This window comes from Takifugu rubripes, chromosome 1, assembly GCF_901000725.2.
Source record: "Takifugu rubripes chromosome 1, fTakRub1.2, whole genome shotgun sequence".
NCBI lineage: Eukaryota > Metazoa > Chordata > Actinopteri > Tetraodontiformes > Tetraodontidae > Takifugu > Takifugu rubripes.
The window spans coordinates 25,996,996-26,023,429 of record NC_042285.1 but is presented as its reverse complement, the minus strand read 5'-3'; the positions used below and the strand labels follow the sequence as shown (position 1 = coordinate 26,023,429).

The following is a 26,434-nucleotide window of genomic DNA, read 5'->3' as shown; positions in this document are numbered from 1 at the left end:
ATTGTGTCAGGGACGGATTAAACCCGACTGAACCCAAACGCCCGGCGCTCACGAAGCCCCCGTCCGTCCGTCCGCTCCCAACATCGGCCATGGTTCGGACTTTGGATCGGCCCCAGAACACGGACGTGCCCGGTGTGGAGTTGACTTCAACCGTGGGACTATGTTTACCGCTCCGGGTTACAAAGGTGACCATTTTGAGGCGGGTCGTTGCGTAATCTCTCTGGAGACGACCGGTACCGCCGTCCCGTCCACGTTCGGGACTAAACGTCCACCGCCTTCTGGGACGAGCGGCGAGTTTGTCTCGGCTTCCAGCGCCGCTTTAATCACGTTTTGATTAGAAGGGAACGCGGTAGCGGGGACGTGTCGGCCGGATTTGTGATGCGTTCCGTGTCAGCGTGTTGGCGGAACATCAGCGGGATTAAGGATTTACGCGGCGAGGGGGCATCTGCTCCTGTACGCGCTCCCAACGCCGCCATTTCCCCCGGAATTCTCAAAAAAAAAGGTGTTTTTCTTCCCTGCAGACCAGACCTGAGGACGACCAGGTGGGACAGTCCTTGGAATTCCATAAAAACGGACTCTCTGGAACAATCTCGACGCGAGTCTGTGACCCGGTTTGGGCGGTTGGGCGTCGGTCTTGAATGGAGCCGCCACGTGGCGGCGGCGCCCAGCTGCTGACAGTTTGAGCCACGGGAGCGAAGACGAAAGTTTAAGGATAAAAAGTCAACGCTGGGCGAACGGAGGCGGGTAAAAGAGAAAACCTGGAGGAGCTGGAGCGCCCTGGGGGGTGGGTCCGGCCCTTGGGGGGGGCAGGGGGGCGGGGCATCAACGCACCCGTCTGAATGACCTGACTCCACTAGCAACATAAACTGGTGCGTACAGAATAAAACCGCTTTGAAATGCCTTCCGAGCACCATCTGATTCGTCTCGCCCCTGAGTGGTCAGGGAACACGGAGAGAGGCTCGGGCTGACACCTCTCATTCCTCGCCAGCGTGGCGGCGTGCGCGGCCCCGCTAGCACGCCGCGGCTGCGCCTCAGCCCGCCTGTCTGAGGCGGCGCTAGCTTCACCGCCCGTTATTGAACATCAATAAATCTCTACGAATGCAGCTACTGTTCTTGGCTCTGAAGGCGACGGCGTCTGGAAGCGGAGCCCTGCTCCCGCGGCTCCGCTAGCACGCGCTAACGGTGGCGCCTACCGCTCTCATTATAGCAGCGGCGAACTGTTTCTGCAACCTGTGCAGATTTGTTGTTTCTCCTACATCCAGACGAGGTTTCGCGTCTGTTATCAGCGATGCCGTGATTAAGGCTTCGATCCCCGTAACCATGGCGGCTCCCCGTTAGCATCACTTCACTAGCGAGATCCCCTCGCGTGATTACCCTGTTTTCACCTCCCTGCTTCCAGCAATCCTGCAGAAAATCAACACAAATCTGCTCGGGTGCGCTCCTGAACGCGTCCTGAATTATTAATGGCGGCGGATGAGCGGCGAGATTCGCGGGAGTTGTCGATCGCCCGGTAAAACATCCCACCGCCTGCCTGTAAACGCGTATGGATCCGTTAGCTTCTGCGCAGCGTTCAGAGAAATGAAGTGCTACACTAAACCAGAACGTGTTTCTCAATCATTTGTATCGATGCGCACTTCCTCGAATTCAGCCGGCGTTTGGGACTAATTGTCACCCGATACTGCGGCCTGACTGGGGCGGCCTCGCCGCGCAGAGGTCACCGCGCCCCCCAGCGCTCGCCGGTCTGCGCCGGGCAACATACGAAGCTTTATCGATAAAGCTGGGAGGTCTGAGGCGGCTGTGATACCAGATACCATCACTTCAGCCTTTGATGTTATCGACGCTGCGGTCTGGGGGGGGGGGGGGGGGTGCTGCTGCAGGTGATGTGGTCATTTAAAAATTCATAATTCAAATCACTTCACGCCTATTTCGTGAGGACAGAGAGGAAGAAGAGTCGACGTTTCCGTGCTGAGGGTTCGGGGGTTTCTGCTGTCGGACCTGATGCGGCGACCCGGAATAATTGATTGATCGGTTTCATTGATAATTGGCCGTGAACGCGCCTCCCTAAATAAAACCTAATTAAACGGGAATGAGCATTAATCGGGATTAAATGAATCGAAAGCAACCGTTGATGAATCGGATCCCAAATCATCATTATTGAAGCAACAGTTTGGATTATTATGATTAGCAATGCTAATGCTAATAATAACAATGTTAGGTCTATGTATTTGCCTGAAGCAGCTACTTTTGTCCATCCATCCATTTTCTGACGGTATGTGTGAAGCCCTGACGCAGAAGGTCAGAACTGACAGTTTACTCCTGACCTTTTGTGACCTTTTGTGACCTTTTGACCCTCAGCAGGCCAACTCTCATCGCATCGCTTTGATTCACTCGAGAGAAATATCAAATGAATAGTTTGTCTCCTCGGCTCAGGAAGCACGCCGACCTCAGCCCGGCGCTCCTCAGGTAGTATCGCCCCGTGACAGCTAAAAATAGCCCCCCCGCCCCCCCCGCCCCCCCCCGCTGATCCGGGTGCCTTGTGGCAACATTTGAGTTTGATTTCATATGTTGTGACGCTAATGAGCAGAGATGGCTGGAAAAACTCTGGACGTAAACGCTGAGCACGTCCGGATCGATGCGGCAATCAGCCCCCGACTGTAATGCCGAGCACGGGGGGGGGGGGGGGGGGGGGGGGGGTGTCTTTCAGAGCTCTGAATGGAAGCTGCAGATCGGCAGCATTGATCCCCGACTTTTCATTTTCGGTTTAATTGGAGCTCCTTTCATTTGCCGCCGATTCTGATCCGGTTTCAGAGGCTCTGGGAGGCGAAAGCTTCCATTTGCTACGGGAACGTCAACACTGGGGGCTTTTGGTCGGAGGATCGATCCCGGCAAAGACAGAATCAACAGAAAATTGATCGCGCTAATAAATGTGGCCGAGTGACCCGTCGTGCAGCGTGTCGCTCTGACGCCCCCCCCCCCCCACCCCCCCACCCCCCCCGCAGGGGAAACGAAAGCCCTCTATTCTTCGCTGACCCTCACATGCGATGCCACAGAGCCATAAATGTGCGGCGGAGCGCCGAACGCGTGTTGATATAAATTGTGTCGGCGTTAGCGTTAGCGGCCGTGCTGCTGATTTACGTCCACGGGGGGGGGGGGGGACGCTGGAAAAACACCGATGGTGTCAGACGGCCCGGCGCCGGCGAGGACCCTTCATTCCAGTGACCGTCTCAAAAATGGCGCGTAGCTGGAGCGTAGCGGCTAACTCCCGGGCGCTGCTACCTGCTCAGGTATTTTACCCGGATCGCCATCAGCCATAACCTCCCCCCGAGGTCGCCAGGGCGACGGCTGCGGCGGTCTGCCTCACGGCTCCTCGCCCAGCAGGAGGCGATGCAGCGATGTCCGGGGAGATTAGGCGCTTCCCTCTTGGCGAGCCTTCTGCCCGGGCTCATTTGGCTGCGAGATCCGAACCTCTGAGCCGGAGATTTGAGCCCCCGGGGGATTTTCCAGTCATCACTGAGGCCGCGGAGCAGCTTTACGGACAAATCTTCCATCCACGAAGGGCTGTGATTGACGTCTAAAGTGTAAACAACAACAACAACGTTCCTCACACGTTCCTCCCCTGGACCAAAGGTGCCAGCTGTCAGTCTCCGAGGGCATTTAGTCCCAATGCGCTCCCTCTAGCACCATGTTTGTCTCCATGGTAACATGTGGAGTATTCTTTTACGGTGATGGGTTTTCCTCTTCTCCGACTTCATTGATGTAGATGGTCAGGCAGCGGGTGGTTCTGGCCAGGCAAGCGTTAATCCGGACTGTGATATACAAGAGCGGGATGAACAGCGGATCAAACGTCAGATGGGAAGGGTGTGATGTTGTTATCCTCAAGGAATCAAAAACAAGGTCCTGAAGAGGGTTCTGATGGATTGGAAGCGTTCCGCTTGCATATCAACCCCCCATCTCCACGAGTGGCGTGTCAAGATGAACTGTTCTCATTTCCCTGATTAACATCTGCATCTCAGCCATCATTCCGGTCTTGGACAAAACAGCTTGATCCACTTTAGTCACACTCGAAATCAGGATTAGAGAAATCTCCTGGCAAATGATCTGAGAGCAGCCCGACCGGGCCCGGAGAGCTTCGGCGGGACGCCCCGATAGAGGGGCGAGCTGCCGCTGTGGCCCCGCCGGCCAGACGCACGGCCAAGGGCCACTCCAGGTGTGCTCAGCATCCATCTCAAATCCAAGAGGAATCGAATCCAAAAAAACGGAACGCTCCTCCAACGCGCGGGAGCGTCGGGCACGCCGATGTGGAGGGCGGCGGCGTAATTGTAATCAGGACGGTGCCAGTTTTCATTAGGCTCCTGATCCGGACCTGAATGCGGCGCCGCAGTCGAGCGAAAGAGCTGCCGTGGTTCTCCGCTCTTATTGGGGCGGATCAGAGGGAGACGAGAGGGAGTTTAGATCGCCGGACTCTTAATCTGTTCCTGCCTCTCGGACGTGATGTAATCGCACAACGAGGGATTAAAGAGAGCGCGCGGGCGCTGACAATGGGAACCTTTTCTCCGCTGTTTTCAGGGGTCACTGCAGGGGTTAATAGACTGTTTGAGGCGCCGCACAACTGGACGAGTGAAGCCGCTCTGTTATTTTTCTCCAATTCTTGCTTTAAAACTCAGAGCTGTCGCTAATAGCTAAAATGCCCTTTGCACCACTGTGTTTTAGCGCATTTCAGACACATAAATCTCCCGACTAAAACACGTTAAAGTCTCGCCCAGCTAGCCTCGGCCGTGCACAGCTAGCCTCGGCCGTGCCCAGCTAGCCTCGGCCGTGCAGAGCTAGCCTCGGCCGTGCACAGCTAGCCTCGGCCGTGCACAGCTAGCCTCGGCCGTGCCCAGCTAGCCTCGGCCGTGCAGAGCTAGCCTCAGCCGTGCCCAGCTAGCCTCGGCCGTGCCCAGCTAGCGCCTCCATGTTTTCCAGGGCAGTTTTCCTGTTCTGAAGCATGAAAACGTGTCCGTTTTTCATTATTTCCTCTCCTCTCGCAGATAACTGCAACGGCCCCCTGGCGTCCATGCTCCCGCACTCGTCCTTCCAGGGGTCCTCCCAGTCCTCGGGCACTTACGCCGCCTACAACGCCAAGCTCAACAGAAGAGACGGTGAGTCCACCTTCCCGTATGGGGCTGCTCCGGGACCACCTGCTGTGCCAGCTGTTCTCAATGAACCTAAACAGTAAAGGGAGCCATCCATAAAATGCCTACAGGAACCGTTTATGCCAGAGCCAAATCACAGATGAGGGACGGGGGTGTTTTAGAGGGGCGCTTCGGTGATTCGGAGGCTGAGGGAGATTCGTTTTTAACAGCAAAGCTGCTCTTTTTTCTGCCGGTAACGAGTCAAAAACACGCAGATTAACTGTTTATGGTTATTAAGTTGGCTCTTATGGCAGATTCCAAATCCCGATGACTAAATATCAAGTCAAAGAACCGACGAGTTTGGCTTTCAACACAAGAGGGATCGTTACAATTGAATCAAAATACGAGACACAAAAGCCAAAAATCGGATCCAAAGGTCGGCGGTTGAGGACACAGAAAGGGGGCCAACGTGCTCCTGGTCCAAACTCGGTGGGTTTACCTGATAAAATAAACCCTCTTATCAGGAAGCCTCCTCCCGGACCCCCGCCAGAGTCTTCTGCCCCTAAGCAAATCAAATTGCTACAGACACCGAATAAATTGCGGCACTGTTGCCGTTTCAGATCAGTAATGAGGAGACGGGGAGCGTCTGATTGCTTTGATTGGATTCCTAATGTACTGTGAAACAGTGAACACTATTGTCATCATCTCCACACTCGGAGTTCCCACCAGCTCCAGACTCTTCCGCCCGGGTCGAACGCTGACGGAGGAGTGGTTCGACCGGGGGGGGGGGTTTGTAGGAAAAAGTAGATCTTTCTGGTTTTTGAATGGGTCACAGTATCGCCAATCAAAGCCGTATTTTTCATTTTCCACCATAAACTCTGAGAAGCGTCTGGCTTCCGAAGCGACGAGGATCTTGCGGGCGAAAGCTCTAAATCCAGAATCCACACGCTTCAAGAAGAAGCCGCTTCTTCGGCGGGCGTTAACATCCACAAACAAACAGACTCTTCAACAGTCTCGCAGCTCTTATCAGCGCACAGGTGACTCACGGCTGTGCTGCTCCTCCGTCTCTCCGTCAGGGGCGGGAGGCTGGACTCCCATGGTGACCGACCAAGACCCTTGGCTGCAGGTGGACCTCAAGGAGCAGATGGAGGTGACGTCTGTGGCGACGCAGGGACGCTACGACAGCTGGGACTGGGTCAGCAGTTACCAGCTGCTGTACAGCGACACGGGCCGGGTCTGGAAACAGTACCGGCAAGAGGACGGCGTTGGGGTGAGTCTCGGTTCCTTTCATCAGTCCTTTGATCTTTTGTTGTTCTGTTTAACCTCAAAGCACAGAAACAGTCCTACTTTACACGAAGTTGTGGGTTTGGCCCCCGGTTGGTAGCGGAGCGTGTCGGTGTGGGTTATCTCAAAGACATGCAGGTCAGCCCGCTCCGCGGCTGTGGATCGCTCCCAGGTATGACGGCGAGCCCAGTTGGGAACCTGTCCTGGGTGTGTATTCCCAATTAAGGCCGGGATACGCTCCAGTGCCCACTCTGACCTCGCGGCGAACAGCAGAAAGTCGAGCAGCCTCAGATATTAGCCGTCCGTCTCGCTCTTCGTTCTCTTCGCGAGTCCAAACCTGAAAGTTGGCGTTTTCAAGCCTAATGGCCGAACTTTACCTCGTGCAGGGCGTCCACGTCCCCCTCGGCCCTGTTGTCTAAATATATACGTTGAAGCTGTGATAACGGAGACTCTGGCGTCGCCTCTTGGCGCTCCGTGTGATGTCACAACCTCTCAGATCAGCGTGTACAAGAACACGAGTTCTGAACCCCCCTTCTGTTGGCACATATCATTAATTCTTTATTGTGTTTGTCCCAGTTGTGTCACAGCTTGCTCCGATATGTTACACTGTTTTTCTGGGACTGTTTCTGCCTGGCGGTCCAATTAGCAGCCTGTGCGGTGGCCCCCTGCTGAGAAGCTGCGTTTTTATTCCTCCTCTTCATTGTGTTTGAATTACGAACGCAGAGATGTTGGCTGTTGCCAGCGTGGAGCATCCACCAGAATCAACGGAGACGTTGAGACGGGCGGTCCAGGCTCGGACCTCCTCTGGGAGCCGCTCACGTGCACGCTCCCGCTCGCTGCACGTGCGTTAACCTGAAGCACTGACAACATCCCGCTACCTGGAACGAAAACGTGACCATTGATAGAGTCAACGTGTGCGTCCGGATTGAAGGGACCCGTTCGGTTTGATGAAGAAAAAATAGACATCTAAAATGTGGTCGTCATGGCAACCGCGGCATGTGCTTCTAAGTGCAAATAAACCTTTTTCCTGCAACCACGAGCGCAGATTGCTTCGACCTCACTTACAGGAAGTTTCAGGCGAGATGTTTTGCCACCTTTATTCATCAAAACACTTAAAACAGAAATGCGCTCGCTGAATAATGCAAGCGGCACTTCCAGGTTTCTAATTGAAAGTCAGAATTAAAATACGAAGAAAACGGAGAGTTGGCGAGTCCTGAGGTGGGCGTGGAGGGTGGCAGAGAGAGAGACGGAGGCTGCTTTTTGTTTTCAGCAGTTTCAGATGTCCAACAGGCACCAAAGTCGTCATCAGAAAATGTAGGTTTGGACCCGTCTGTGTCTAAATATTACACTGAGACTCCTTTGATGTGACTGACTTAAAATATCCTGCTCTCGCACGCCGTCAGTCCGGCTGTAGCGTGGTTAGACATCAAAAGGAAAACAAGACATCATAAATAGGCCTGGAGTCGTGCCCGACGAGACCTGCAGCTGCCGCGCTCGGTAGGAAAGAGAGAGAATATGAGAGTAAATATGTCAAATCTTTAAATTCAGTGCTCAGCCTTTGCTACGCGGCGCCATATTGAAGCAGACAAAACAGACGTCACCCTCGGAAACCTGGCAAGCGTTAAATGGAGACTTGTGCAGCTGTAGGCGAGCGCCGGAGTGTGTTCAAGTCACACACACTCGCAGATACCCTTCGCCGCTCCTGAGGACGGGAAGATGTTAGACGCGTCATAGCAGCCAATTAGTCCGAAAAATGGCTAACGTAGCTCAGACCCGTGCTCGGCGGATCACGTGTTCGCCGAGACCTTGTTGCTAGTGAGTCGCATCCGTCTTAGCTCGAGCTCAGAGGTAATGGCTCGCTGCCAGAATGCCAAGTCAGAGGGACTAATGAGGCGGCGGCAGCTGCTGACATCGCCGCTAGCTGGGTGACACTCCGGGCTAACGCCGAGCCGGATCAGCCCTGTGGACAAAATTAGCCTTTTGATAAAATAAAGTTCAAGCGGGCGGTTCCGGCTTCTCTGCTCTGCTGTTTTTGATTGGTAATCGAGATGAACTTCAAAGGGTTTGTCATTGTTTTATGTGACAAATCGGGAAAAATGGACAACAAATGGCCTCTGAAACTCTGATTAGCGTAGCAGAGAGGGCGGCGTTGCTTGAGGATCCTTCTCCTTATTGGCTGGTCAGTCCTGTTGTGTTGATCACTGACACCCGCCCTTTGGTTCTGACGGACTAACGGAACCCGTTTGGACGCGATTGGGTTCTCCCTCAAGTGTCAGGCCTGGATGCCGAGTGGAACATGTGGAATTCAAGGTCCCTGAAGGTTGAATGTATATTTTCGGCGTGGTGCACTGAGCCTTCCGTGCAGCGCTGCCCTCACATTAAGCGTCTCCAATCGTTTGTTTATGACCGAATATCTGCAGAACTAACGACCATCTGCAAATGGCCTGGAACGCCGCCGCGCCGTGCTGCTGACCACATCCAGCAGGATGCCTCGCATCATATATTATGTATATTGGCTTCCTTTAGGATTCATTGTGAGGCTGTTGTTCCCTGTGGTGCCCTGCTGGGTCTGGCCCCCTGCGCGTCGTCCATCCTCATATTAGTGGTTAGAGTTATCTGGGCTGGAGAGCGTAACTGGAGACACGGCATTGGGTAACAGCAACATTTAGACCACAACCACTCCAAAAGGAGGTTGGAGCAGGCTGGAGACCTGATAGGAGGCTCCGAGCTGAATTATTTATGAATTCACAGGACAAAGCAAGAATCAGCCAGACCCACAAGAAGTTAACGAGGGGAGGCTAATGAAGATTGGTTGGGAAATATGAGGACCCTGGATGGATGGATGGATGGATGGATGGATGGATGGATGGATGGATGGAGGGGTGGATGGATGGATGGATGGATGGAGGATGGATGGATGGATGGATGGATGGATGATGGATGGATGGATGATGGATGGATGGATGGATGGATGATGGATGGATGGATGGATGGATGGATGGATGGATGGATGGATGGATGATGGATGGATGATGGATGGATGATGGATGGATGGATGATGGATGGATGATGGATGGATGGATGGATGGATGGATGATGATGGATGGATGATGGATGATGATGGATGGATGATGAATGGATGGATGATGGATGGATGATGATGGATGGATGATGGATGGATGATGATGGATGGATGGATGATGCAGGATGGATGGATGATGATGGATGGATGATGATGGATGATGGATGGATGATGGATGATGATGGATGGATGATGGATGGATGATGATGGATGGATGGATGGATGATGATGGATGATGGATGGATGATGGATGATGATGGATGGATGATGGATGGATGATGATGGATGGATGGATGATGCAGGATGGATGGATGATGATGGATGGATGATGGATGGATGATGGATGGATGATGGATGGATGATGATGGATGGATGGATGATGCAGGATGGATGGATGATGGATGGATGATGGATGGATGATGGATGATGGATGGATGGATGATGATGGATGGATGATGGATGGATGATGGATGGATGATGATGGATGGATGGATGATGCAGGATGGATGGATGATGGATGGATGATGGATGGATGATGGATGGATGATGGATGATGGATGGATGCAGAAGCCAGATAACATGATGTAGAAACAGGCTGAACCTGCTCAGGTGACTTCAGGTCCCTGGTCAGGTGACTTCAGGTCCCTGGTCAGGTGACTTCAGGTCCCTGGTCAGGTGACTTGAGGATGGCAGCAGTTTCAAGGTCACCCCTCCTTCCTCTCTGTGGGCCCTCCGGCTGCTCTCGTGGCCGATGACCTTTCTCTTCCTGGCGTATCGTCTCCTCCTGCAGCCGGGCTCATTCCCCCGTGAACTGATTAAAATAAACGTATGTGGCTGCGCGTACGCAGCGGAAAGGAAAACTGACTCCAGGGAGCTCATCACCGGAGAGGGAAGAGTAAAGAGTTTTAATGAATGGGGAGAGCGACTGTGTCGTGCTGACAGAAACAAATAGGAATAATGAAGTCATCGTGGGGTTAGGCCTGTTTATGCGGATCAGGACGGAGCGCCGTCCTCTGGACCTTTGCACACACCCCCCCCCCCCTTAGGCTTTCACTCTGGGACTTGACTTCATTTCCCAGCTGGAACAAATGGGATGTTCTAGGTTTTTTCTCCTCCCAAGTGTGGAAAAAGAAACGGGAAAACAAACGTCATGGTTTTTATTTCTTTTCCCCGGAGCCCCGATGAGCTCGGAGTGGAATTCCCCCTGAATGCCAACGAGCCTCGGTGACGCGGGTTTGTTGCCTAATGGACAGTCGGAGCGATGCGGGCCGGGTTCTGTTTGGTCCATTAGATCCAGACCCGATTACCTGGGAGTCAGGTGGACAGACAGTCATTAATGATGATGGGAAAAAACGAGGTGACTTTGCTTCTGCGGCGTTCCCGGGGAATCTGCTCTCCCGGCAGTTATTGGCTCGCTGACCAATAAATCTGATCAATTTCCACCTCCACAATGAAGGTCGCGCCTCCATCAGCCGCGTCTATGTTTTCATCAAGGGCGGCGTCTTTTGTTTCAGCCCGCCCGCTCTGCCAGGGCGCCGCGGCCGTGCCAGCCACGGGCCGGCGCCGCGCGCTAATCCCTCCCGTGCACGTTGGAATCGCTCCTGGCGCGTAAATAACAGCGGCTTGTCTGCGGATGCGTCCACCGGGCCGCCCTCAGTAAGTGGATCACGATGGGAAGCCGCGGCATAAATCACCGTTAGCGCCGCGAACGCCGCCGCCGCCCCCCCCCGGTGGCCCAGCGGGCGCCGCCGCCAGCCGGGCGTGCTCAGCGCCGCTTCCTGTTGGCTGCTTTTGGGAACGTAGCGAAAGGTCACAGGTGCTGCCGCCCTCCTGCCGCCGCCGTTGCTGTACCTTGAGTTATGGGCCCTGTCAGGACTATTCACCGGGCCTTGCAGCCCCCCCCGGGGGGGGGTCCAGTTCCTACTTTTTTATTATGTGGGTCATTATTGATTTGATGTGTCAAATCGGGCCTAAAATGAGCGGCGCCATCAGTCTTTCAGAGGCTGCTTGTCCTCGTCGGTGTCCTGTGGCTTTGTCTTTGTGTAGGCTGACAACACAACAGGGCTTTTGGGGGGGGGGGGGGGGGGGGGAGTAATGGCACGTCACCGTGCACTCAGAACATCAGTGGTGGGGGCTCCTTGATTGGATCTTCTCGTCACCTCGTCTCCACCCTGTCAGCACTGTTCACGTCGACTCAAGCCTTGTGATTTTTATTCTGCTTAGATTTCACCCATTCAGCAGAATCGGAACGGCGCCGCTCCCGTCTGCCCCCGTCTGCCCCGTCTGCTCCCGTCTGCCCCGTCTGCCCCGTCTGCCCCGGCTCACCGGCGGAGGCGAAGACGGTTTCAAGGCTGGAAGCGTCTTCTTTAGCAACACCGGCAACTTCCAGTGTGACTCCCAACAAAGGGAATTCAAAGCAGTTGGGATCTGACTGGAAACAACGACTAGAACGGGTTTGGGCTGGTGTCTGCTGGGGGGGGGGTGTTGGTTTATGGTTTATGGGGGGAGCTGCAGGACTTCCTGCACCGACTCATTAAATTAGAGCCTCTGTTGTTCCGGGTTAATTAAAAAGAGGCTTTTCTGCTGTTATGTTGCATCACTTCAGTGGTAGAAGCTGGAACCACACGGCCCCTTACAGCACCTGTTTGCTAATTTGGTTCAAACGTGTCATTTGTTTGGACACCAAAGCTCCGCGGAGCTCTTATTCCTCGCCTGAAAAGATGCGGTTGATGTGCTGATGTTACACTTCCTCTCACCAACGCGCCCTCGTGTCCCCACAGAAACTGGTCGGGAACGTGAACTCGGAGGTTGTTGTCCAGAACAAGCTGTCCCACCCGGTCCGGACGCGCTTCCTGCGCTTCGTACCTCTGGACTGGAACCCCAGCGGCTGGATGGGCCTCAGAGTGGAGGTGTACGGCTGCTCCTACAGTGAGTGGGCGGACACACACACACACACACACACACACACACACACACACAGACGATACTCTGCCAGCTCCAGTAAATACAAGGACGCGTGTGAGAACCCGTTTTTTCCCTCTTTTTTTAAGCGAGGTGAATACGTCCAACCTAGAACCCGCCAGAACACCTCTGTAGCCGTAGCTTCCTGCGGATTTTCCGATGAAAGGACTGTGACGGGGTGAATATTGTCGAGCCCTTGTTGCAGATGACACTTTAACGCACTCCAGCTTATTACCATCACGTTCATTATCTAGTTTGCTTGCTGTTTTCTCATCATTACTTAATTATCTCCCTGTCTCTAGTAATGTGTTCTTCCTGAGTATAAATACATAATTATCTCAGGATGAGCTGCTTTCCTACTTCTGGAATAAAAACCTTCTCGGTTCATGACCATTTTTTTCCTCCCCCCGCTACGACAGGAAGAGGAGAAGGTGATTATGGGCTGGCTGTGCACGCCCGGCGTGCGGGAATATCAGCAGATTGGGAAAGACGTCAGGTAGAAGCTACAGTTATGGGAAGGGAGATGGGACGTGTCGGCGCCGGGAGCAAATGCAAATAGCGGCGCGGTGGTGAGGCGCCGCCGGTGAACGGTGGTTAAACAGGAAGTGTCTTCCAGCTCCGCCGTCCACAGTAAAATCCATGTGCTGTGGACTCCCCCTCCCACACGCGGCGAAGCTCCTGACGGCGAGCTGGAGAATTAATGCGCTGTGAAACACACTTGGAATATATTGCGCAGATCACTTTGGTAATTCCCAAACCGCATCGGAGAAGTGGAGCGCATTAATGTCTGATGTCTGCGCTGCGACCGCGCGTCACGCGAGCGCCGTTTGAAATATGAAGTGATCAGAACCGACGCCGGCGCAGGTGGATTACACTGGCTTCACTTTAAATCTGGGGAATCGACAGGGGAAAATTAACTCCGATACGGGAACAAGCTCTCAGCCGGGATGTGCGTGTCTAATACTTATGACTCAAAGTTCTGGAGAATTCTTTTTACTAGATGTTTTTATATCTGTATATACTTTTTCTTTTTACTGAGCAGTTGGAGAGGTTGGATGTGGAGTCTGGCTCTGCAGCCCAGGGGACACTTGGAGGAGGGAGGGAGACGGCAAACTAAACTTTATCTCCCTCGGCTTTCAAACAGCCTCTCAGGGAAAAGTCAGATGGAGCGGGGAGGGGGGGTGGAGTGGGGGGGCGTTGCAGTCTCAACCAAAGTACACAAGCTGCTTCTCGAAACTGTTCACGGGTCGGAACTCCTGGAGTGTTTCCTGTACTTGGCGTCATTACTGCGGCTGGAGCTGGTGCATTGTGGGATACCGCTCTGTTCCAACACGTGTCACGTCTGACACGTGTGGTCCCCGCTCACCTGGCCACTGGCTAACCCCCCCCCACCCCCACCCCCCCCAGAGACGCCAGCGCCTCATTCAGTCTTCGTCATGACAGATGCAGACGTGTGTGAGCTGTTGGTGGAGCCCATCAGCATCCTGACAGAACAGCAGCTCAGCGCCACAGAACATGCTAACGATGCCACGCGCGGCGCACGCCGGCGTCCACACCTACAGCGAGAACACGCAGCCTGTCCACGCCGCCACCTGTGTTCACAATTCACCCGCCTGCGCCGACAGCTGAGCGGCAAATCCTGTCGCTCTTTCCTGCTTCCCAGCGTAACTAATCGGACCAATTAAAACCACACTGATCAACGGCGTAGCGGAACGCCGGAGAAAACCGCCGGAGCAGAACCCGCAGTGCTTATTTTTGGCCTCTGCTGGTTTGGTGTGAACGGAGGGGGGAAGGATTTACGGGCTGCGCGGCAGGCTGGCGAGGTCTCGGCGTCGGCTGTCAGTCAGGAAGATGCTGCATCAGAGGGGCCACAGCAGCATCACCAGCAAAGCTTCCGAGACAGCGATGCCTTATTTTAACGGCACGGCTCCGAAAGGATGCGAGAAGCACCAGAAATGGCCTCTGTCTACATTTATGTAAATGTGACAGACCTAAATTGTGTGTTTTGTATACGGGTAAAAGGCAGCGTTACAGGTCTCCCGGCAACCGACGCCGTCGCCCAGACGGAAGCCTTCAGGAGATTAATGCGCCTCCTCCGCCATCGCGCATCCCTAAACGCGTTTTTGTGCGCGTATCATCCCGAAAGAAATTACAAGCACTTGACGTTAAACGCTGTAGCAACACGTTTATTAAGTGCTGTTCCGTCCCAGAGATTATTCCAAATTAAAATGACAATTCCTATCAGTCGCGGTTCTGCACCAGCCAACGTTTTACCATAATTCCCGGCTGTATATCACAGGCCACAAATCTTCCGTTTTCCCAATAAAACGGGTTTACGCGACGCCGCGGCCGTTTTTTCCCGGAACGCCGCGACCGGACGCTCGGCTTTAGCCAATCAGCTCAGGCCAAGATGAAACGGTGGATCAATCATGTCAAGCGTTCCAACGGGAGGTTTCCTCGCTCCTGGAACGACGACCTTCACACCATAATGGACGGCGTCAGGGCAGCGTTGGGCCTTTGATGGTCCCTTTGCGTCGTTAGAGGCCGCAGCATCGTTAGTAGCTCGGTGGGACTATTGTCTTTGACCACTTGATATTCCTACGACGCTCCTGCTCATTGAGATCGAATCTATACTCCATTCCCATCTCGAGGGTCTCCCAAGGTCGCGGAGCCGCGTCCACAGGCTCGTGGCTGCAGCCACTTTACGGTTCAAAGCGCCTCTTTGTAGCGCAGGATTAAAGGTAGCATGAAAAATCAGGTGCAAATTAAAGAGTGGAGGGCTTCGGTCCTGATTTCGGCTCTGATGATGCGTCCTCCTCTCTTTATCCTCTTCCTTTTATCTCCTTCCTCTTGAAAGGCCCCTCCGATCCCGATTCTCCACGATTCAATTAAAGCTGCATCTGCATGAGGAAGGCAGACTTTGGGTCTGGCTCTGGTCGTGGGTCTGGGTCTGGTCGTGGGTCTGGCTCTGGTCGTGGGTCTGGGTCTGGTCGTGGGTCTGGCTCTGGTCGTGGGTCTGGGTCTGGTCGTGGGTCTGGGTCTGGTCGTTAGTCTGGCTCTGGTCGTGGGTCTGGGTCTGGTCGTGGGTCTGGGTCTGGTCGTGGGTCTGGCTCTAGTCGTGGGTCGTGGGTCTGGGTCTGGTCGTGGGTCTGGGTCTGGTCGTGGGTCTGGGTCTGGGTCTGGTCGTGGGTCTGGGTCTGGGTCTGGTCGTGGGTCTGGGTCTGGTCGTGGGTCTGGGTCTGGTTGTGGGTCGTGGGTCTGGCTCTGGTCGTGGGTCGTGGGTCTGGGTCTGGTCGTGGGTCTGGGTCTGGTCGTGGGTCTGGGTCTGGGTCTGGTTGTGGGTCGTGGGTCTGGCTCTGGTCGTGGGTCTGGGTCTGGGTCTGGTCGTGGGTCTGGGTCTGGTCGTGGGTCTGGGTCTGGTCGTGGGTCTGGCTCTGGTCGTGGGTCTGGGTCTGGGTCTGGTCGTGGGTCTGGGTCTGATCGTGGGTCTGGGTCTGGTCGTGGGTCTGGGTCTGCCAACAGGCTGTAATTATTCCCATCATCGGCCGCTGTGCTTATCCAGCAGGAGTTATTTTTTCCAGTGTCGTTTTTTTCCTATTCTTCTTGTTATCGGTGCGATTACTTGTTATTTTTCTCGCACTTCCACCCCCCCCCCCCCCCATCACCACCCCCCCACCTCCTACAGATTTGACAGAGATTTATAGTTTTCATGAAAATGAAGCCCGAGACCATGGCAACCCTCCTGGAGAACATCTAGCATCAAATTAGAAGCAGCACACGACGCTTTTTCCACCTCATTTGGTTCCTAATTCCAAACTCAAAGTCTGGTGTGAAAAATTATTCCTTTTCTTTTTTTAACGTGTGAATTCCCACCAGGGCGGCGCGAGGGGGAGGCGTGTCGCCCCGCCTTCCTCGCCTCGCCGTCCCACGCGTGTTCCCGTCCCAACCCGTGACGCCTCCTGTCCTTGCAGAGTCCTACGTGGCCGACTTCGACGGCAGGAGCTCGCTGCTGTATCGGTTCAACCAGAAGTCCATGTCCACGCTGAAGGACGTGATCTCGCTGCGGTTCAAGAGCCACCAGGCCGAGGGCGTGTTGCTGCACGGGGAGGGCCAGCGCGGGGACTACATCACCCTGGAGCTCCACCGGGGCCGACTGGACCTTTACCTCAACTTAGGTGCATTTCCATAAGACAAGCGAGGCCTTTTGAAGGCACAATCGTCGGATTTGTAGCTACAGTTAATCCCGTTGCTAAGCGATTCGCACAAATGCTCCCAAAATTAGCTGCAGGTGATTATTTTTGCAACGGCCCGTCCATCAAGCGCCTCTACTTCCTGCTCCAGAGGAGGGCGGCGGGAGGATTAGGCGCATTTTATCGAGCTTCTTTTCCCTCCCGGCAGACGACGGCAGGCCGCGGCTCAGCGGCGGCCGCGTGGCCGTGACCGTGGGCAGCCTGCTGGATGACGAGCACTGGCACTCGGTCCACATCGAGCGCTTCAACAGGCAGGTCAACCTCACCGTGGACGCCCACACGCAGCACTTCCAAACCGGAGGAGAGGGCCACTCGCTGGAGGTGGACTACGAGGTGAGTCCACGTGACAGCCGCCTCACGTGACCAGGTGGGGGGCGGGTTAAATGGATCCACGGAGCGCGGCGCAGACAGCCCCGTCATTACAAACACGGCGACGATGAGCCTGGGGGGCCCGGGGTAAACAGTCTGCAGTTAGCGAGGAAGCCCTGGGGAGGCGCCGCGTTGTCAAATGACATTTTTACAAGTTGTTTTTGTTCTCTCGGAGGAGTAGAAGACCGGGAATGCTGGCCTGATTATTATTTTCATCCCACGTCTAAACAACGTCCCCGATAAATAGATTACGTTGCGTCCCCGCTACCTAAATGTGCGTTAGCGCTTGTCAAAGCCGATTTTGGGGGATCCCCGGGGGCCATTTACGGATTCCATCCAATTACAGTTTCCTGCTCCGCTAAAGGAGCGACGGAATGTCTGATTATCCCGATTCTCCCGCTGAAGGAGGACCCGAAACTTTTCCAATCTCCTTTGGCATTAAAGCACATTTGCTTCACGAGTCCGAAACGACTTTGGGTGTTTAGATGTTCAAACACGTCCCTCGTTCTCCTCTGGAGAGGTTTGCTCCCGTCCCTCTGTTCGTTAGCCAAGGGTGAGCTCATCTAATGTGTCCACGCTGCGACAAATTCCTTGGAATTAATTTGGCTTTGTGTCTTCTGCGATAATGCAATTAACAGAGATTTATCATTATTGAGACGATGATTAGTGGGACATTAAAAGGCTGCTGGGAATCTGGTCGGGATCAGTCTCAGGGACAGGAAGAGGAAGCGTTGGATTATTGGTTGGTTTTAAAAAATCAATGATTTGTCAGATATGGCCAGAACCAGCTCTGGAAGCAGAGCTCCGTGCATGAACGACGGTCTCCATGCGCACGCTCCTGTCGCGTCACGCCGCCGGCCGCATGTGCGGCGCCGTTTTTATCCCCGTGACGTTCAAATGTCGCCAAAATGAGCTGAGACCGGGAACAGGAAAGTTCATTTCCTCTTTTATTCGGACGTGAAATGGCCGAACGTTACCTTCAGATACACACACACACACTCACACACACACACACTCACACACACCCCACACAAACACACACTCACACACACACACACACACCCACACACACACACACACACACACTCACAGCCCAACGCTGCCGCGTGTGATTGACAACAGTTTTATCCCAACACTAATCTGCTGCGTTAACAGCCCCCGCTCCCCTGGGAAGCCTTTCAAAATGACTTTGTGGGGATCCGGACACAGGAGCATTAAAGCGGGGAGCAGCGGCGCTCCGGGATGATGAGGCCCGGCTCGCAGTCATTTCCAGTTCATCCCAGAGGCGCTGGTGAGGGCAGAGGTCAGCGCTCCTCGCCGAGCTCCCCCGCACCAAAGTAAAAGACTCCTTTTTGAGGTTTTCCGGCGTTTTCTCCGAGGTCAGGGACGAGGAACCCGTTTAAACATCCGGCGCCGGGTTTGTTGCTCTCCCTGAGCCCACATTAATATTTCCGCATTAGGTATCAGAACGCGTCCGATCGGGTTCTGCCGGTGAATTACAGCGCGAGTTTTTATGCAGTTTAGTCATCCATCGGAGCGCCTGCCCTCGTAAGTGTTAAGAGCAGTTTCCGCTTCTATTTGTGGTTCGGATGAAAACATCCATCACTAATCTGACAAAAGAGAGAAATCTGAGGGTTTTTTCTGGTCAGAAAAAGAGGAGTTTGACGCTGAAAATTCACGATCTCTCCTGTCTCCCGACGGCCACAGCTGAGTTTCGGGGGCATCCCGCTGCCCGGCAAACCCGGCACCTTCCTGAGGAGGAACTTCCAGGGCTGCATGGAGAACCTGTACTACAACGGGAACAACATCATCGACCTGGCGAAGAGACGCAAGCCGCAGATCCACAGCGTGGTGAGTTCGAGTCCTCCGCCGCTGCATCCGGGTAGATCCACAACGTTCCTTTTAATGGTCCTTAAAGGCCCTTTTATGAGATCCTGTTTTAAGTCTGATGAACCGGAGCAGTGATGCTAAAGATGAGGAGAAACGGCCGGAAAAGCTCCTTAGGAGGTGACATCTTCAGGCAGCTTCTTCTGCTTCTTCTCCTCCTTTTTCTCATCAGATCTGAGACACGTTTCAACGCGGCTCTGAGATGAATTCCCGTCCCGTTTTCCATGTTTGTGGGATGAAAAGAGTCTGAGGGGAATTGAGCTGAACGCTGCGGCGGGATGGCGATTCTTTGATTTGGGATTTTAACAGGAATGTGTGTTTATTTGAACAATTAAGCCTTTTTCTTTACATTTCTTTCCTTATTTTCCTTTGAATGTTATTTCTGGTCACTAATAAACAGACAGAGACGGTTTTGCTCATGTTCACGTTCACGTTTAACCTTTTTTCCCCCTGTTAAAACCCATTTTTAGGCTTTATTCTCTCTCCCACGGTTGCATTTGCTGGTATTGACCTCAGATAAAGTGAGTCTATATAGAGCTCGTGTTGTGGCCCAAAATGGCTAAATTAAAGCCGGCTCGTCCCAGTGCAGACGTGGAACCCTCTATGTGCTCCTCGCCAGCATGAATAGATTCATCTGGGCCGTCGGCCTCCCGCACAAATCAGCGGGCCAAAGAGCCACATGACACATCTCATCTGGGGCGTCGGCGGCCTTTTAATATCCGACGGCTGCGTTAAAAGGCCTGTAAGACAACAGGGAGGTGGGGAGCGGCGCCGCCATGATGGAGGCTGTAATGGAATTTCAATGGGGCCATCTCCCCGAGGTTGATGGGAGGGAATCTTATTGAGAGTCAAAGAGCTGTGATTGCTCTGTTCTGGCCTGCGGGCGCCGGGGCTGATGGGACCGCGACCTTAGTCAACATCACCAGTCGGTGTTTGAATATGCCGACCGCGACCTTTGCACTGGACAGAATTACACTGAAATCCAAACCGATTTTTTTTTCTTACCATTTTCGGTATTATAGGCCAGGAGCAAACACATTTCCTGGATTCATCTCCCATCATCTCGCCTCCCTCCCAGTTTGTGCTTACTTTGGGTTTTAAACAGACTCCGGCCCGGGTGGACTTTATCACTATCGCCGGGAAAATTGGTTTTTTTAAAATTGCCGGTGAGTTTCAGAAGGCAAAAATGGTACTTTAGAATTATTTTGTCAATTATTTTCTGTCCTGTGAGATTCTTAAAAAGAATTAGGTGGGTAATTGATACCACTTCCATGTCTTGAAAGCAAATATGAGACCAGTTAATGGAAAATGGCTCCCTCCTCAAGTGAACCCGACCTACCAGCACTTCTAGAGTCCCAACTGGTCAGGCCTCATCCGAGGTCGAGTTGATGGAGTTTATATTTTCAGGGTAGAAAAAAACGGAATCTGTCTCATTTCTGGGGAGATGGAAGTAATCGCAGTGTATTTGACCGTAGCGCTAATGAGGCTACGGCTGCGCTAGCGTTCCACTCAGAGGCACAGCAGCGGTAGAACCCAGATCTTTTTGGCCTCTTGTAAACAAGGCTGCCCTGAAAGAACCCTGACAGTCAACAGAGCATTCTGGCAATGGGAGGGGGGGGGGGGCATATGAGTTAAATATGATGCGTATTTTGTTTCCCTGCTTATGCTGCTTAATAAGACAGACGCAACCTCGGCGCTCCGGACCGGCCGTCTCCCTCCTTAGACTCATTTCCTGAACTGAAGCTCCCACTGCTGGACCAGATGCTGAATCATCATGTTGAGTAAACAAGATAACAAGGGGGGGGGGGGGGGGCTGGCAAGGAAAAGGGGCAAAAACCGCTGATGAGCATAAATAAAGAAAACACAATCACCCAAGGTGACACCAAACAGATGAGGGCAACAGATGCCACCTGCTGGCTCTGCTGGTGTCTGGAGCTGGAACCATCAGGCACGGTGATGGGATCTGGTCTAGGATGGATGGATGGATGGATGGATGAGGGATGGATGGATGGATGAGGGATGGATGGATGAGGGATGGATGGATGGATGATGGATGGATGGATGGGTGGATGGGTGGATGGATGGATGGGTGGATGGATGGATGGATGGGTGGATGAGGGATGGATGGATGGATGAGGGATGGATGGATGGATGATGGATGGATGGATGGGTGGATGATGGATGGATGGATGGGTGGATGGATGGATGGGTGGATGGATGGGTGGGTGGGTGGATGGATGGATGGAGGATGAATGAGGGATGGATGGATGGATGAGGGATGGATGGATGGATGAGGGATGGATGGGTGGATGGATGGATGGATGGGTGGATGAGGGATGGATGGATGGATGAGGGATGGATGGATGGATGGATGGGTGGATGATGGATGGATGGATGGGTGGATGATGGATGGATAAGGGATGGATGGATGGGTGGATGGATGGATGGATGGGTGGATGGATGGGTGGGTGGGTGGATGGATGGAGGATGAATGAGGGATGGATGGATGGATGGATGGAGGATGAATGAGGGATAGATGGGTGGGTGGATGGATGGATGAGGGATCGATGAATGAGGGATGGATGGGTGGGTGGATGGATGGATGATGGATGGATGAGGGATAGATGGATGAGGGATAGATGGAGGGATGATGGATGAGGGATGGATGGAGGGATGATGGATGAGGGATGGATGGAGGGATGATGGATGATGTATGGATGGAGGGATGATGGAGGGATGAGGGATGGATGGGGGGATGATGGAGGGATGAGGGATGGATGGGGGGATGATGGAGGATGAGGGATGGATGGAGGGATGATGGATGATGTATGGATGGAGGGATGATGGAGGGATGATGGAGGGATGATGGGAACAGCAGGTTGATCCAGCAACATTCAGGACACCAGAGTGATTAGTAGCTCTCTGAAGCCTTTTGCTAGCGCTCGGCGGTGGCTGCTGGTTGACGTTCATCCATCACTGGAGAGTAGCTAACGCAGTGATGAGGTCGTGCCGTCGCCACGCCGTTATTTCCACGTGTTGACAACTGGATTTACAGCTCAAGACCAAACGTCGACGCTGTTTCAACAAACAGGTGGAAGCAGATGAGGCTGCGAGCCGTCAGAATCCACCTCCCACGTGATGTCAGGAGCATTAGCCCGACTGCGGAGATGGGAAGAAGCAGATCCGGACTGATAGAGTCTTCACCCCGGTTTCCTGGTTGATACGGCGCTGGCGCGGTCGCGCCCGTGCGGCCTCCAAAGGCTACGTGTTGTTGCAGATATGCTAATGAGGCGGCGGCGGGAGGCTGCTCCCGTCACCCCGTGGCTTCCCACTGTAGCCCTTTCCCGTGTTTATGCTAATCAAGCCAGCTCTCTCCTGGATAACTGCTTCTTTGACAGATATGAGATTGTTATCGATCCACACATTTAAATATGCTCGGAAAATACGAAACCAGGAAAAAAACAAACCATCTTTGCTGAATGTCAGGCTGCGGGACCCTTGAACCCGCCCCTGATTGATTCCTGCGCCGTTGTTTGCGATGCTGCCCTGCGTTTAGCCTCCTGTTAGCAGAGTTGGCAGATCCTGACTAGCTGATGAGTTTATAAGCACTGAACCATAAATGGCAGCTGCTTGTCCGCTTTTCCCGGGAAGATGTACGCGACCTGGATGCTCTGGGAGTCGAAAAGTTCCTTTTTTTTGAGCTTCTCTTGTCAGATAATGTGTCCATAACACCTCCGCACGGTTGCTGCTACAGCATAAAGAGCATAAAGAGCACGTGCTATAGATATTAGATGGCCTTTCTTCTTCTCAACTCCTAAAAGAGCTGTTTCGGCCGATGAAAAGCCCACTTTTTGTTGGAGGGACTGTTGTTTTACTGCAGATGCCTGGTGTTTATTTCCCCATTTCTCTGGTTCGATGGCTCTTCCACTTCTACTCCTGTGAAAAAGGGGGCGATCTTGTCGTGCCGGACGAGGTCTGTGAAACAAACGAGCCGGCCCCAAACGCCACAGCCTCAGACGAACGGTGAAACGAAAGCTTCTCCATCTCGCCCCCGGCTCGTCGCTCACGTCTGCATCCGTCTCCTTCCCGCAGGGCAACGTGACCTTCTCGTGCTCGCCGCCCCAGCTGGTGTCCTGCACCTTCCTGAGCTCCAGCAGCAGCTTCCTGTCGCTGCCGTCGGCGGCCGCCGCGGGCGCAGGGGGGTTCTCCGTTCGCTTCCAGTTCCGGACGTGGAACGCAGACGGGCTTCTGCTGTCGCTGCAGCTGAACCCGGAGCCCCAGAGACTGGAGCTGCGGATCAGCAACAGCCGGCTGTCCCTGACCCTCCAGAACTCAGGGCGACAGAAATCAGAGGTCTCAGTGGGTGAGTCGGATTCTAAAATAAAAACACGTGCAAAAACTCAAAGACCCCTCAGACTAGACGGCCCAGCAGCTGCTGAGGTGCCAGCCTGTGCACGTGAGGCGTTTACATGTGCCACACTTAGCAGTTAATAGTGGACTTGCTCTCTCCGTAGGAGGAAGCTATTGTGCATTAGTCCTCGGAAGGGTGCGTTCAGGCTCCAATCATTGCTGGTTTTATTCAGCGCTCATTTAATAACCCAGTTAAAGTGTTACACTTTTCAAATATATTACTTTCTTTTGATGTCTGTGAGGGCTCCACAGGTGGGGAACAAAGTCGTTGCTAAAGGAGGTCCAAAACTGAACAAATAAACAAAACTGGCTAAAACGACGGATCCCAGAGTCACTTGAACGCACCATGAATCGTTTAGCCTCCTGAGACCTTTTAGTTAACACAGGTTTTGTTAGTTGACGCCAGGGAAAACACGGTTACCATGGTTACAACGTGGGTTTTCGGCCGTTTTAGAATCTGCTGGTGACAAAATTAATTCAAAGAAATGTGGGTGAGATTCGTGCTTTCGCACACAGGAATTATTGAGCCCTGTGGGTCGGAGGTCACTTTCTTCTGGCCGTTCTGGGTTCGAGATAAAGCTTTTGAATTTAGGAGCTTTTCTATTTATAAGTGAGTTTCACCAAAAAGGGATGAAGAATAATGATTTCTTAAGGCGATTTGTCAAGCTGACAGTAATTTTCTTTGTTCTCTGTGTGTGCGTGAGACTTTTTGGAGGATGTTTTAATATAGAACACTTTTGCTGCCCCCCCCGCCCACATGTGTTTTGGGGCGACTCGTCACCGTTTTTTCCTCTTATTTGCTGTCACATAAACGCATCTGCATGAAGTGGGTTTCGAGTTCCCCAAATCAAATGATTGCCATCCTCGCTCGACCTTGGAATCTCCAGCCGACCGCATGATTGCGAGCGGCGCTCCGACCAACCAAAGTCATTTCATCCAAATTCTTTTATCAGCTTAGAAGTTCAATAACCTCAAAAAAACCCCACCATTCTTTCCTGGTGAGAAATATCACCGGATCCCCTGTCTGGGATCGGTTAGCCGAGATTATCGAGACAGCCGTGATTGTTTGGGGAAGGCGGACTTTCTGCCGATGGCGGACTCCTGGGAAATATAGATGGAGAGGACGACCTGAGGGACAATATTCCCTTTATTTATATAATTCATCCCAGAGATTAAATTACCTGCCTGCAGCCGGGGCGACGAGCGGCAGAGCCGCAGCACGAGGAGCACGAGGAGTTTGTTTCATGAGCGGAGGCCTCGGTGATTCAGGTTCGTTCTGCTGCTTTACCCGTTTGTCTCGGAGCGTGATGGTCCGTCGTCCCCTGCTCTCCCGGTGCTGCCGTGATGGAGGTCACTGCTGAGATTATTATTGACCGGGGCCTCCGATAGCATCTCGCCGACAAGTGCGGGGCTCTCGTGGAGCGACTCGGCACATTTTAATTTGCCTGAGAATAATCCCTGGGATCTGCTGCGTAAAACCCACATTCATCCCCCTTAAATGTGCCTCCCAAGCACAACCCGGGGGGTAAATCCCTTAATTTCATTAGGACACCAAAGCAGCGCCAGTCCCATGTGTCCAATGGGCGCCGGACGCGTGGGGGGCAACAGGGGTGGGGGAGGTTAGTGCTGATAAAGGCCCCCTGGGGTGACTGTGCAGAGCTCTAAAGAGTCCACGTTGTCAGTTTATGGGGCAAGAACCACCTTTGTTGGTGGAACTTTATCTGTAGATTTAGATGCAGCTAAAGATGCAGCTAAAGTTTTCTTTTGTTACAGATCAGCAACACACAACAATTACTTGCTCTGCTCCCCCAGAGTCCCCTAATCTTCTCTTCCAAGGCCGTGTGAGTGTCTGATGTCTCCTGCCGTGCGGGCGCTAATGAAAGAGGCTGCTAACGCTGCTCTTTGAGTGAAGACCTTCATGTTCCTGTCGCTTCAAAGCTGAATTCTCCAACTATTTAATGGTGCTTTAGCAACACAAGATGTCCGTTTGTCATCTCGGACGTGCGCAAATGCAACAATTCTCAACAGCCCAGTTGTCAAGCATGTGGTTAAACATGTTTATATCCCGAAGCTTCCAGGGATGGAGGGAGGGTTCCCCCGCCGGGCCGTGCCACGCCGGGCCGGGCTAGTGACGCTCTGGTGTCAGGAAAAGGGTTAAGGGGTTATTTTTCTTATCTTTCAAGGAACCGTCACGCAACCCCACTGATGTGATGCTGAGAAAAAAAGCCATTATATCGGTCCTGAAGGTAGTGGTGAAAGCTCTGCCGGCAGTGGGGGCGATAATGAGACGATGAGAGCTGAGCTGGAGGGGGGCATTGTTACCGATGCTCTCCAGTGAGTCCTCATGGGCTTCACTGCTCAACCCATGAAACCGTCAGTGGGGGGGGGCATGGCGCTCCCACGCTACGGGGGGGGGAGGGGGAGCGCTGCGAGCGAAACACAACGCCGGACCGCTGGAGAGATCCTCAAATTCTCCTTGGACAGATCTGATTTTATACTAACGAAAATAACTCCCATGGTGCACTCTGCGTGACCGGCGGCTGCCTCCGAGCGGCGGCGCGGCTCCGGCGGAATGCTGACGCGGCGTGAGTGTGAGCGGCGAGTGGAGGCGTAGATGTCTCATTCCTATTCACAGCTGCCCTCGTCCTCTCCCAGGCTCTTGTCCTCTCGGATGAGCTGTCAATTTCAAAGAAGCGCGTTTGGAGCGGCGTTGCTCATCTGATGACTTTTCTTTTTTTTTTACACTTTCTCTCTCTCTCAGTTGGCTTTTTATATCCCAACATGTCAGATTGGAGGTCAGGAAATACGACTCTAAAAACATTAGAATCACAAGAGATAAAAGATATTACATTAGGTCTGAATTTAGCGTCACGACAGCCGCACGTCCTGCTAAACCTAATGGTTAAATACAAAAATGATGCTAGGAACATAGAATATTATAATAAATGTCTCCATCCTTAGTTGATGCAGTCGTTTTAAGTTAACGGAGCTTTATAGGGAGGCTAGTTAATGAAGTCATTCCCACTTTGCAACATGCTAAAAGCTAATTGCTGGCTGTTTGTTTATGAAGCTATAAC

The 26,434-nt window shown here is 53.2% G+C and overlaps 1 protein-coding gene across 1 annotated transcript in view; it reads left to right on the top strand.

Moving 5' to 3' along the window:
* Nucleotides 1-5,030: 5,030 nt before the first annotated feature.
* LOC101064453 (contactin associated protein family member 5) overlaps nucleotides 5,031-26,434 on the top strand; it is a 53,916-nt gene continuing 32,512 nt past the window's right edge. Inside the window, exons 1-7 of the mRNA XM_029843752.1 lie at nucleotides 5,031-5,141; nucleotides 6,191-6,384; nucleotides 12,261-12,408; nucleotides 16,413-16,616; nucleotides 16,840-17,024; nucleotides 18,768-18,911; nucleotides 23,040-23,310. Of these exons, the coding sequence (XP_029699612.1) occupies nucleotides 5,057-5,141; nucleotides 6,191-6,384; nucleotides 12,261-12,408; nucleotides 16,413-16,616; nucleotides 16,840-17,024; nucleotides 18,768-18,911; nucleotides 23,040-23,310 (1,231 nt within the window). The 5' untranslated portion in view covers nucleotides 5,031-5,056. The remainder of the gene's footprint in view (nucleotides 5,142-6,190; nucleotides 6,385-12,260; nucleotides 12,409-16,412; nucleotides 16,617-16,839; nucleotides 17,025-18,767; nucleotides 18,912-23,039; nucleotides 23,311-26,434) is intronic.